This window comes from Meriones unguiculatus, chromosome 8 (assembly GCF_030254825.1).
Source record: "Meriones unguiculatus strain TT.TT164.6M chromosome 8, Bangor_MerUng_6.1, whole genome shotgun sequence".
In the NCBI taxonomy this organism is placed as follows: Eukaryota; Metazoa; Chordata; class Mammalia; order Rodentia; family Muridae; genus Meriones; species Meriones unguiculatus.
In genome coordinates, this window is record NC_083356.1 from 112,847,365 (window position 1) to 112,859,691 (window position 12,327).

Consider the following 12,327-nt stretch of genomic DNA (forward strand, 5'->3'; position numbering starts at 1 on the left):
TTCTCTATCAGGCCACAGGGGAGGAAAATGACTTCAGTCCTCATGTGAATAGATGAGCTGGGGTGTCTGGGTAGGGGGACTCCCTATTCTGAGGAATAGGAGAGAGGGGATGCAGGAAGGAGGGTGAACCTGGAAGGAGAAGGGGGAGGAGCCTATGACAGAGATGTAAATTGAGTTAATTAATTAATTAATAAAGACTTTAAAAAAGGCTTTATGTATTAAGTCGTGATAACAGTGCGTACACATTGAAATTCTCACCGAATATTAGATATTATTTATTATCTGTCTTTGGATACCTGAAGCCTCAAGATACTGGGCAACAGGCAAGCCTTCACGGGTGAATGGACAAAACTGCATGTGGGTCTCTAAACAAGAAGAGACAATGTTTTGGGGGATATTTTTTCTTAGCAGTTTGCAGAGAGCAACAGATATTATGAAGCTCTGCTCAGAATCAGTGCTTGTTTTGAAGAAAGCTCGCCATGTGTTGGAAGCCTGGCAGACAATCAGTTCTGATTCCTTTGATGTCCACGTTCTCTCATTTTTCTCCTGACATGCACAAACACCGCAGCGTTAATTTCTCTAATCTCTCCTCTCACTGTCTACACACACACACACACACACACACACACACACACACACACGCAAGCACAGTCCCTTTGCCTTCAACATGCACGCGCATGCATTCACACTCATTTCATTCTATTTAGCTTTTAATCCTCGGAGGGTTCCCAGAGCTGGCGGAAAGCAGCTGCCGTGCCTGGTTAAATTGGCAGTTACCACTGTGTGGAGTTGCTAGGAGAGGGTGAATAAGCACTATGACAGCATCACTTGGTGGACATACCCTCTCCATAACAACCTGTGGAGCTCTGGGGTCTGGCTTCTGTGCGGCTCCATGCGTGCTTTCTCTCCGTGTTTGTCATTAACACGGCTGCGCTTGTTGGGGAAGCATGCTATATTTTTAAGTGTCGCTTCCAGATCAATTAGGAGACAAAAGCCTCGGTGGGTGTTTAAACAGGCACTTTCTTCTCGGGTGGTGCTGCCGGTACGGGCTCCTGCCATGCGTTCTCTTCCTGCATGCTGCCCTCCTCCAGCTGCTGGGGAGGAACTCAGCGCGAAAGTCATTCACGTTTCTCCCGTGCACAACTGAGCTCGTGAACTGTGGGAACTGTGAGGTGCTGCTGGGCTCGCAACAGTGACAGATCAGCGGCTGGGGCCAGCCTGAGCGGTCGGTCAGGAGGACAGCAGCAGCAGCTGCTTTCTGCTGCCGGCTGCTTGGGGGGGGGGGGGGCTGGTGATGGGAGCAGGGCTCAGGGCTGTCAAAGTCGGGAGCGGTTCTGGCGGAGGCTGCGCTCAGCCCTGCGCCTCTCAGCTGTTCTGAGAGCTGGGAGATGCTGCCGGTAGCGCTTGAGTTCTGAGGAATGCTTGTTCTAGCTGCCGAAACTGACTGCAACTGTGTTGTCCCAGGAACAGCATCATGGGGTCGACTGACACGGACATTGAAGAACTGGAAAACGCCACTTACCAGTATCTCACTGGCGAACGGACGGAGAAGATGTGGCAACGCCTGAAAGCAATGTGAGTACGCTCTAGCTTGCTCTTATGTGATGCTCCCCCACCGCCACAAATACCTGACCATTAACGCGCATCATCGTGAGTGCTACCTGACCTTGAGAGCCAGGGTTTCCTTTGCAAAAGGGTTCTCTTGAGGTCTGAAATGTGCCCACCTCAGCTACTTGTTGAAAGCAGAGTAGTTTTTCTGTACCTGTGTGTTTCGTATGAAGTAAGCTAAGGCGCTGCTAAATCAGGTCTCGTTTGCACTCCAGGGCTGCTTCTCTCCACTGTAATGTGTTTAGACGTGTGTTTTAGATACAGAGGAGGGACTAGGAAAGCAGCTTGCTTAGTCCTCACTGGAATTATTTCTCTCAGGTAAATAAAGAGAGAAATAAGATTCTTTGTAAAGCAAAGACAGGATTAATATAATAATAAATAACATTTATTCTGTGCTTATTCTTTGCTGGTTTTAATAAGAAAATTATTAATGTGGAAAAACAAGATGAAAAGCATATCAAGCATATTAGAGCTCTGGTTCAAATTAATCAGTTCCGCTCTTCACTAAGCAGCAAAGTGCAGAACTGCTTCCAGCATACCGACCAGGGCTCTTAAACAATACAGAAGCATGTGCAATTATGGGCAGCGTGGCTTGCAGTTACCTGAGCCAACTTTGATACCGGTGTCATCACCTTGCTCTTCACCTCCACACCAACCCCATCAGCGTGGTTGAGTTCCGGCCAGTGTTTCAGCCCAGCACTGTTTATGTGCTTAACTTGGATGGTATCACAGTTGTAAAATCTGATTTACCATCCGGATGAAAACATGAATATTTATAGGCTATTGGAATCTCTTAGTGCATGACCATATCTCAATATGAAGTGGAGCACTAGCCTTACAAAGACAGCTGAAGGGCTGCAGTGTTCCGGGGACAAGAAGCCATGGTGAATGTTCACACACGTTTCATGAAAGGCAGCTATGAGTAAGCCTGATGTCACTGCTTTCATAAAGAACAAGCATGTCAAATTTGTTTAGAAGTCCAAATCCTCTCAACTTTTCTCCACTTGCAAGTATCGAATTTTCCCTGTATAATTAAACAGTGCTCTTGGTATGTGTGTGTATGTATATACATTTCATTACTTTGAAGCAATCCATGGTACTGAAGTGGCTCATATAAAGTCACACAATAATGTAAACAAGTTAGCAGAGAATAACTTTTAAAAAGGAAGCTATATTTATTTACAGCATCTGAGTGAATTAGAGAAATCTGTTCCAAAGATCCATTGAAGATTTAGAAGGCAAATTCTCTAGAGCAACAAATAAACCCGTCGAAACAAATAGGAGTTCATACAGCTGATTAACATAGATGCAAATTAAGCGTCAGCAGTCATCAGAAGATTTGTGCTCTGGCCTAAGGAGGGGATGTTCCGCTGCACTGGGAAGCTGTAACTGAGATCACCACCCATTTTAGGTTCTTCCTTTCCAGGACAGGATGTTTGGTTGGCTCTTGGTGTATTGTATTTCTGTAGACACTCCAATTCGTAAGGATGGACACTGGTGACTTTACGCATATGTCTTCAAACAATCAAAGAATCGATTCTGTGTTTCCCAGCATTTTTGAGAAAAGTTACTTGACTCTTCCCTTTGCCATTTGGTACCAGTGTCAGAGGCGGGTGATGTGGTCCTTCGGCCGCGGAGCGGAGTAGCGGAGTAGCGGAGTAGAGCCTCTCTGTGTATTCACACCCTGTGCTGCTTGAAACTGCCGCTACACAGCCACTTAACGACCTCTAGCCAGCTTGATTTTTAAAATCATTCTTCCTGACGGAAGTGACTCACTGCACTTCTATTCAAGCATGAAGAAATTTGCACTTTGGTTCTATCACTTTTCCTTGTACCTTGACTTAGACATTTTCAGTATTCCAGTTCAGGCTTGTCAAAGCAAGAAGCTCTAAGTTGAAAATCTGCATGACTAATGACAAGCAAATTGTTTAATTATGGTCTTTTGTGTAGTCTGCTTTCAATGCAGTGGTGTGGGAACTCCCCATTCCCTTGATGAAAATGCCTCACCTTTTTAAAACCCAGTATTGAGTCAAGCAGAATTTTACCTCATCAGGATTGCTCCTTGGATGCCACTGTTGAAGGCTGGCAATGAAAATCCTCATGCTCATGAATGCTACTAAACAATTTTGAAATTATTATTTTTATTTTTGATAAAATAGATGGAATCGTGGCCATTTGGTATTTATTTTGGAAGGATTTAAATTTATTATGTCTAACTTTATAAATTCATTGATATTTTTCAGCAGCCTATCTAGTTTTAATTTGGCTAACAATAAGTACATTTTTAGGTTAAATCCAAGTGGAGATGAAAATAAATGAAATGTTTATCCATGTAACACGGAAAACACAGGTCACTACAGGCAGATACTTGGGGAGTCTTTCACAGAAAATTTTATATAGTATAATATTTTAGACACCTGGGTTTCTTATATAGCTTTGTCATATAGCCCAGCTTTCCCTGAATATATATAATTCTATGGCCTAATTCTCTCTAACGTTTGGATTGCAGGGCAAACCACCACACCTTGTTCTTGTACACTCCTTTGAGTCCATAGAAACACTTTAAACATTTTGTAACACACTTGTGAAAAGCATTGCTAATTAAAACTAAGTGCTAGTTCTTCCAGACTACTTCGGTCATTTTTTTCATTAATCTTTTTAGTGTGTGTGGTGTTCATGCCGGCGTGTGCAAGTGTGTTAATGCATACACGTGTGAATGCACGCATGTCTGTGTGTGCGCGTATCTTCCTGGTTTACCTTACAGCTTTTTGTGGACAGGGTCTCTCTGAACTTGGAACTTGGTAACTTAGTTAGACTGGCTGGTGACCAAACCACTTGGATCCATTTCTCTCTGCCTCCCGGTGCTAGGATTACAGGCAGGCAGCCTTGGGCCTTTTTTTTTTTTTTTTTTTTTTCATTTGTGTTGGTGATATGTAAACTCGGGTCCTTGTGCTCATGAGGCAAGCAGGTTGCCGACAGAACCATCTCAACCTCATCCATTAATCTTCCTAAGTTTCTTCCACTCAGTACTTGAAAAACCGTATCAGCATATGTGACTCCAGTTTCTTATTCCTTTTAAGAGCAAAGGTGAAATCGTTTCCTATCTCCATTCTCATAAAGACCCTCCCATGCCTTCTTCTTCTGATCTTACAGTCAACATTTTTCTCACCATTTTTGATTTATTGGCTACCACTCAGAATGACAATTTAGCATCCACACATGACTCATCACCTTTGATGGTGGAAACATTAGCAGTTACTGTGACACTAGGTCCTTCGTGAAGCTGTAGTTTGAACTCATCATATACTCATCCGTAAGTTGTTAATAGCTCAGAGCCTAGAAAACTCTTCCCAATTCTTAGACCATTCCAGCAGCAGGCTCCATTCCTCGTTCAGAAGTTCCTTGTGATTCCAGAACCTCAAGCTGAATGAAGACAGTTAGCTAAGCTACTCATGGGGCTTTGCAGAGACCGAGAACTTAGGCATTTTGTGTGAAAAGTTGATTTGAACGTTTTGTGTTCTTTGAATTAGTGGCACTGTTTGTTTTTTTTTTTTAATTTTGAAAACGATGCCATTTTTGTATGTCTTGATACTAAAACTTCTTTCTCCTACCCTGGAATCTGCAGTCATGCGGGGCAAAGGCGCTGCTTTTCCAAGCCAGGGCCTTGCACGGCTCTAAGGATCCAGCCTAAGAGCGTAAAGCATTTCCAGAAACCCAATCATGAAAAGTTTTAGGCGAAAATCATGTGATGTTTTTAAAGAAACTTACCCAGTGAATTATTTCACTCAGTCGTTCAACAGAAGCGAAGTTGAACAAAAACCACAAACTATCTACAAAAAGGAAACACTCACTCCTTCAGAGGACATTATTGCTGGCTCCTTCTTATGAGTGTAGTGTTAGAACCAGCCAGACTTTTAACAATCATTTCAGGTCAGATTTCTGATGTTACCTGTCTCTCCTATCTTTACAAATGTGGAGATATTCAAATGTGGCATTGTGCCTGTGATGAAGATGAAGAGCATCAAGCTGAGCCTCTTCTACTTTTTGCTTTAATGAAAAACCTTAATTATCAGCAGCGAAGGGTGAATTGTAGGGAAGCAGAAAGTGAATGAGGATGGAAAAACTCTATTGCTCTTCAATTCTAATGAACTCATTTGCTAAAGGAGGCAGGCTGATGTACAGTCCTCACAGGAAGATGCTCTGGCCCCGTTTCCAAGATGCAAGAGCAGCACATTTTAACAGTCCAAGACTGTAGCTGGAAAGAGGTAGCAGCACCATTGTGGCGAGCTGGGATTATACTCTGAGGTAAAGCAGCCTCATAGATGAGGAAGGAAAAACGATGTGTTAAATCTCCTGCTTCACCTCCTTCACAGCCACTCCCTTTTGCACTTCAAGGCTCAACATCACCCACAGCTCTCTGTCCCCCTGTTCCATGTTAGGAGTCCTCCCTTTCAGGCCTCCATTTTCCCACTCTCTCCCAACCAGATCAGAGGTTGACTCTAAGAAAGGCTGAGTACTGCCTTTGTTGATTTTAATAAACATCTTTGAGCAGCCAGTCAACTTTGCTCTTGCTCCCATGACCGTAAAGGGCGGTTTCCATGTAGTGACCTCAGATTATTTCTGCATTTAGTATGTAGCAGAGACCAATAAGACTATTTCCTACAGAACTCAGGCTGGTCCTTCATCAGGAGAATGTGTTCTACTTTAGTGCCAATAGAGACCTTATTAAGAAATACCCAGCATCTCTGCGGAAATTTTACTTACACTGAAAATTCTTCCCAACTTTAGTTTGGTTTTGGTTCATAAAATAACCTAAACTTTACTTCCCATTCCAAAATCTGTCTTCTCTTACAGACCATGGCTTTTGAGTTCAATTACCGAGATTAATTTATTTGTTTTGTTCTTGGGTTTCCGACACCCAGCACAGGATTGATTCTAAGTAGAGAGTTATAAAATAAGCCAGATTGCTTAAAGCAAAGTTGGAGGGTTGGAGACAAATTCATAGCCAGAACAGGAATGGAGAAGATGGAAGAGAACCAAACATGTCTCTCATGCACTGGTTGCTAGAACTCTGAAGATGTAATAGCCTCACGATCTTATAAAGGATTTTCACTGTCTCTATAAAGGATTCTCAGAGGTGTCTCCCAAACTAGTTACATGTACCTGGTGAAGCATGAATTTGAACACAGGGTTAGTTGACCTAAAAGATAATATTCACTTTTTCTCCTAAAACAAAGAAGCAATTCCTTTCAAAAATCTCAGAATAGTTATCCAGAAACATCATCAAAAAAGGAGGTTAAAAGGCGCTTCTAAAAGCGTCCCCAGATCTCACTGTCACTGGGCGGGGTCCCAGCACAGGCTCACCCATTTCCTGATCTCTAGTATCTGTGAACATTACCTTACCTAGAATGATTAGGGCAGCAGAAGGAGCTAAGTAACGGATTCACAAATAGGCCTCCTACTCTGTATCACCCAGGCAGTCTCCGTGTGGTCCCAGAACCTCTTAATAATGAAATCCAGGCAGAAGAGGGCATTGGAGTGAAGCAGCGTGAAAAGGGCTGGCTTGTGGAGTCCAGCACTGAAAATGGGGGAGACAAGCCATGCTTCTGGGAGCACAGAGGCCTCAAGAGTGGACTGTGAAGTCTTCCAGGGTCTTCAGGAAGAGCGCAGTCCTGCTGACACCTTGACTTTAGCTCAGTGGAAATGGATGTCAGGTTTATGACTTTCCAAATGATGACACTTTAATGTGTGCATTTTAAGATACTGGGTTTTGGGACAAATTTGTTACAGCAGCAGCAAGACACTAGAGCAGTGCTGCTTAATAACTATCACCATTCGCCTCCTCTCCTCCACACCCCAGTGCAGAGCTGATCCCTAGAGCTGTGGTCTATGACACATCAGAGCTGGGTGGTCTCAGTCCTGCGCCGCTGGATGACCCTGTACCTCTATCCTACCTGGCTTACATGCCCGTCAGTTTCTTCTCGCCCTCCAGTGCATTAAATCTCAAGTGTTAGGGGAGAACGTTTCTTGGGGACTGTGGATAACTCTGCCCTTTGTTCTTACATTGTTAAGCACGCAACTGTTTGATGGAGCAATCAAGCGAATCTCCTTCAAATTTGTATTTTAGCCACGAGACTAACTTGATTCGGAGAAAATCACTTCACTATTCTTATGTTAGAGTGTATATTGAAAGTTATAAATCCCAACTTTAGGATAACATTTCATTATGTCTATAGACTAAACATTGTTTTGGAAGGGTTAAGGTGACAATCTCTTATTTCTTACATTATCTGTTTTTCTTAGTCAGGTGACATGCAAATGTTATTAATTTTCTGAACTTGACTTTTGCCTGTAAAACCTCATTATTTTGTTCACCATTTGCTTACTCATTCAAGTAAACACCCAGTCACATGGGTGGCTGTTAGCCACGGCCTTATTTCTAGCAGAGGAAACAATCGGCAGAAAAATGAGAAGCTGGGTTACAAAAGGCGCGTTGGCCTTCAGTAAGAAGTGGCCTGGGAATGTGGAGCAAAGTCCCTTTAGGAAGGACTTGGGTGTTCATGGTTGAATTCTCAGGAGACTTTCCAAGAGAGACAGAGAAAAAGTGATACCTAACCTGTTAGTGTGTGAGCGGGCCTGAAAAATGACACCGGCAATCCCTGCTGAAGTTGAGAAGCGATAGAGGATGCTTCTCAGCATCAGTCTTGGGATTCCATATGCATGTGCCCACGCATGCATGTACACTCCCACACATGTGCTCACACGTGCAAAGATACACACACATACAGCAATGAAAATCAAAGGGCACAAAAATGGTCATGAGTCATTAGAAGCATAAAAAGAAAGTTATCTTTTGGGCTTCTCCTTTAAGCTATACTCTCTTGAAGCTGTTTAAACAATAATTTATGTTTTATAAAATGTTAAAAGACAGGGAGAGGGGCATGGGAGAAGAGGGAGGGAGGGCGGAATAGGACAGATTGGGGGAGGGGGCTATAGCTGGGATACAAAGTGAATAAGTTGTAATAAATAAAATAAAAGGACAGGCTTTTACTGAATAGGTCTTGCATGCTCAACAATGCTGATAATCTTATAGGCAAATGTCGATATTCATAGCTACTCAAATAAATTTATAATGGGTCACGAAAAAACTAGTTAGTTTCTAGGCACCAAAGGCTTCAGCAGAAAGAACTATATCTTAAACAGTACTTGAAGGCTGGTTCAATGGTAGAGTGCTCCCACAGAAAGAATGAGGGTTTGGGGTCAATGCTCAAAACCACAGGCACAAAAGAATGACTAAAATACCCAACTCTGTATGAACATGTTGACCAAGCAACGTTCCTGAGTCAGGTTCTAGATAATTTTGATGAAAATCAAATGCATTTATTAGGAAAGACACAGAGTTTTGATTCTGTTGCTAATCTGTTTAAAACTGGACTTTCTAAGCATTAGTTCCCCTCAAGGAAACTGCACAACTTCAGGATCAATCCCACTTATTATCAGAATATCTCAGAGTTGCATTATAGAAGTAATCATACCTAAAAGTTTTTGGGCCTTGTACTGTCTGAAACACTTCCCCTTGTAAACGATTTCAATGTGTGTGTTCATTTTACCCAGTACTGCATTACTCGAGGACACCTTCATGAAAATGTACACGGCACACAGAACACACTCTGAAAGGGTTTTCTTTTGAAATATATTTTAAAATAATCATCTCCAGTGTTTTTTTTTTTTTTTTTTTTAACTGAGAAAGTGGGGCTCCTAAACACGGCCACTTGGCCATGGCTTCAGGGTTAATGGGAAAAAGCTAGGTTTCCAGGCCCATACTTACTCCATTTAATACTGACTTAGATATTCCAAATTAGCACTCAAGACACATTAGGAATTGGAAACAGTTCTCATGTGTTTTGACTTTTCTGCAACCCTGCCATCTGTTTGCCTAACTCTGCTCACTTGAGACTGAAGTCCAAGGGGACTTTTTCATTTTATAGATGTCAGAAACTTCTTCACAGTTGCCCCCCTGGGCCACCCCCTAGGACATGCATTGCCACTTGCTCTTCAGTTTGTTGGCTGAAACTGTGATCCTCTCTAGCATCTATAAATGAACTTGAGTATTCTAAAAACTTTGGTTTCTCACAGCTTGGACCTTTGCAATATTACTCTAATTTTCTTGATTCTGTGCCTGAAACAACAAAGAGAAAAAGCCCAAAATATTTTATTTGTGGGGCTAAATCTATGATTCTGAAGATTAAAACTAGACATTTTATCCTTGCATATGGATAACCCCAAAACCTTTTCTTGTCATAAAAATTTTAAGCACATGATAACTGACTTCAAGGGAGTAGCCTTTGCCCACTTTGTTTATAACAGAAAAGTCAGCTTAGTGGAGATTATTCTATTTCACTTTTCAAAGCAAACAGAAACCACAACCTTCTCTTGGCTGCATTTGGAGGTGGTTGGTATCCAGACTAATGAGCTCCTTTCTTCGTTTCAGATCATTCCAATTTTCCAGCACTTCTCACTCTTTTAAACGTGAATAATATGCCTATTTTTGATCTGTGTGCTCTTCTCTGTGCTTTGTTTTGCTGGAGCAAACCTCTGCTTTAATATCTTGAGCTTTCTAGCAAGCCTCTCTCCTCCAGAAGCAAATTGGAGGTCCTCTGACTTTCTGCATCCATGTTCTTGGCTCGCCCCTCTTCCATACTGACTCTTGGTTATACAATGTGCATTGGCCAAGGGAACCTTAACAATGTGATGAAAGAAAAAGCAGGGAAGGGACTGTTCACTGGGATTGCTGTCAATTGATTGCGCCCCATCACCTCACTGCAGCATGTAAAGAAGCCAGGTCAACATGATTTTGCAGAACAGACATGCCTCTCCACATCCCCAGACATGTAGGTAAAGGCAGCATGGCCTTGACAACTTCTTCACAATTGCAGGGGGACAATGACATGCTCATGCTTTAGGGGCAGCAAGGTCTGGGGTAGTTCGCACACACTTATAATCTGTTTTATGCCTCTAACAATTTTTTTTCCTGTCATTTTATGGTTTCAACAGTTTCTTCTATGTGTTACTGTTTTATTCTATCATCTATAATTTATTTATTTAAGCAATTAGTAAACATTTCAGAGATTAGAAAAGTAAAAACCAGAGCTGCTCTTCTTCAGAAAATCAGTCTAGTGAAATTGCTCCATGTTGTACTTCCTAGGAGCAGTATAAATGACGCGTCCCCACTCACAAAACCTGCCCTTTCAGTGGCATATGTATTGAAGCTCCATAGTCGTTAAGTTTCTGTGAACAAATATAATTTCCCATCAGATAGGAAGGCGACATGGAGGAAGGTAGGGAAGCTACACAGCTGGGTAGAAGGAGATGGTTCATATCTTGTTACCCTAGCAACAGGGACCAGCAAAGCCTGGACTCTCCACACATCCTGTTGCCCTGACAACAGGTCATGCAGGGCTTGAGAAGGCCCAGTCCTTAAAATCCTAGGTCTCTTCTTTGAAAGCACAAAGTAAAGAGACCAAGTGGTGTCGTATCTTATTTCCTCTAAATATACAATTCTAATATTCAGAATACTTCGTCCTAACACTATCTTTCCAGATATGAAAGAGGTTGAAAAAAATCACAACCTAAATATTTTTACTCATGAGTGCAGAAACATTTGCTAATTTTTGATTGGTTCCAAGCAGCATTGGCAAAAAAAAAAAAAAAAAAAAAAAAAAAAAAAAATGAGGAAGGAATGAAAAAATGAATAAAGAGGACAGGCTGTGAGAATCAGGGGCAGACCACCGGGAGTCAGCATTTGAGAGTCGAATTGAGTCAGCCACGTGAGTGAGGCTCTGCTCAGTTTAGAGTCTGTCCAAATCAGTCATTTACTGTTTGGTGGCCTTCATTTCCTTTCGTGTAACCATAACCAAACACCATTGAATGATGCTAGGTTATACATTTCTTTTATCAACCTAACTATTAATTCAGTACAAAATTTCCCATTTCTCATTCATATTCATCATTAACTTTCAGTAGACAAGAAGGCAATTGGATCAGTTTCTCTTTTTGTTTTTCTTTGTTTCTTGGGTAATTGGTTTGAACCTGTAAAATATTATTTAGCTTTAGTCTTGGCTCACTTTTTTACCGTCTTCATTCATGGCTTATGTAAAATAACTCTGTTTAAAGTTGACCTATGTCAAATTTATTAATTTTTTTATTAATTAATTAATTAATTTATTTTTTATTAATTTTTTTATTAATTTTTGACTAGTACTAACTTCCGTAAACTTGGGAAAGATGTTAGTTTAAAGCTATAGCAATGGTTTATTCTAAATCAGAAATCTTACTATGGAAACTCTTCCGTCAAAAAGGAGAGAGCTTGTTTTGTAGAATAAAGATTTTTCTATTTTAACTTGAAACTTACTGTAGATGGGTGAGAGGCATTATCTGTGGAAAACAAGGTCAAGCTAAGGCTGAATTTCGGAACTACCAGGCAGGGATATAGGGAAGTTGAGGCCTTAAGTAGCCCAGTGATGTTAAAATTAGAGAGATATTGTTGATTATCAGAAACTACACCAGATAAGTACTCCAGGGACTCTTCCTCCTTCATCTTCCGTCTTTGCTAGGCCCCGAGTACCTGGTACAGCAGGTAGCATAAGGTAGGAATCCAAAAATGGTTCACGGCTCATCACGCGAGTGCAGGGGGAAGGCTCAAGCGTGTGGGCTCCCCTA

General features: G+C 41.7%; 1 protein-coding gene across 3 annotated transcripts in view; it reads left to right on the forward strand.

Annotated features, from left to right (window-relative positions):
- The first annotated feature begins 763 nt into the window (after positions 1-763).
- Pde1a (phosphodiesterase 1A) overlaps positions 764-12,327 on the forward strand; it is a 256,931-nt gene continuing 245,367 nt past the window's right edge. Inside the window, exons 1-2 of one of the 3 annotated variants that reach the window (XM_060390390.1) lie at positions 764-999; positions 1,465-1,575. In XM_060390390.1, the coding sequence (XP_060246373.1) occupies positions 893-999; positions 1,465-1,575 (218 nt within the window). In that variant the 5' untranslated portion in view covers positions 764-892. Of the gene's footprint in view, positions 1,000-1,031; positions 1,226-1,464; positions 1,576-12,327 lie in introns of those variants that run through there. The other 2 variants (XM_060390391.1, XM_060390392.1) reach the window with 2 other exon arrangements.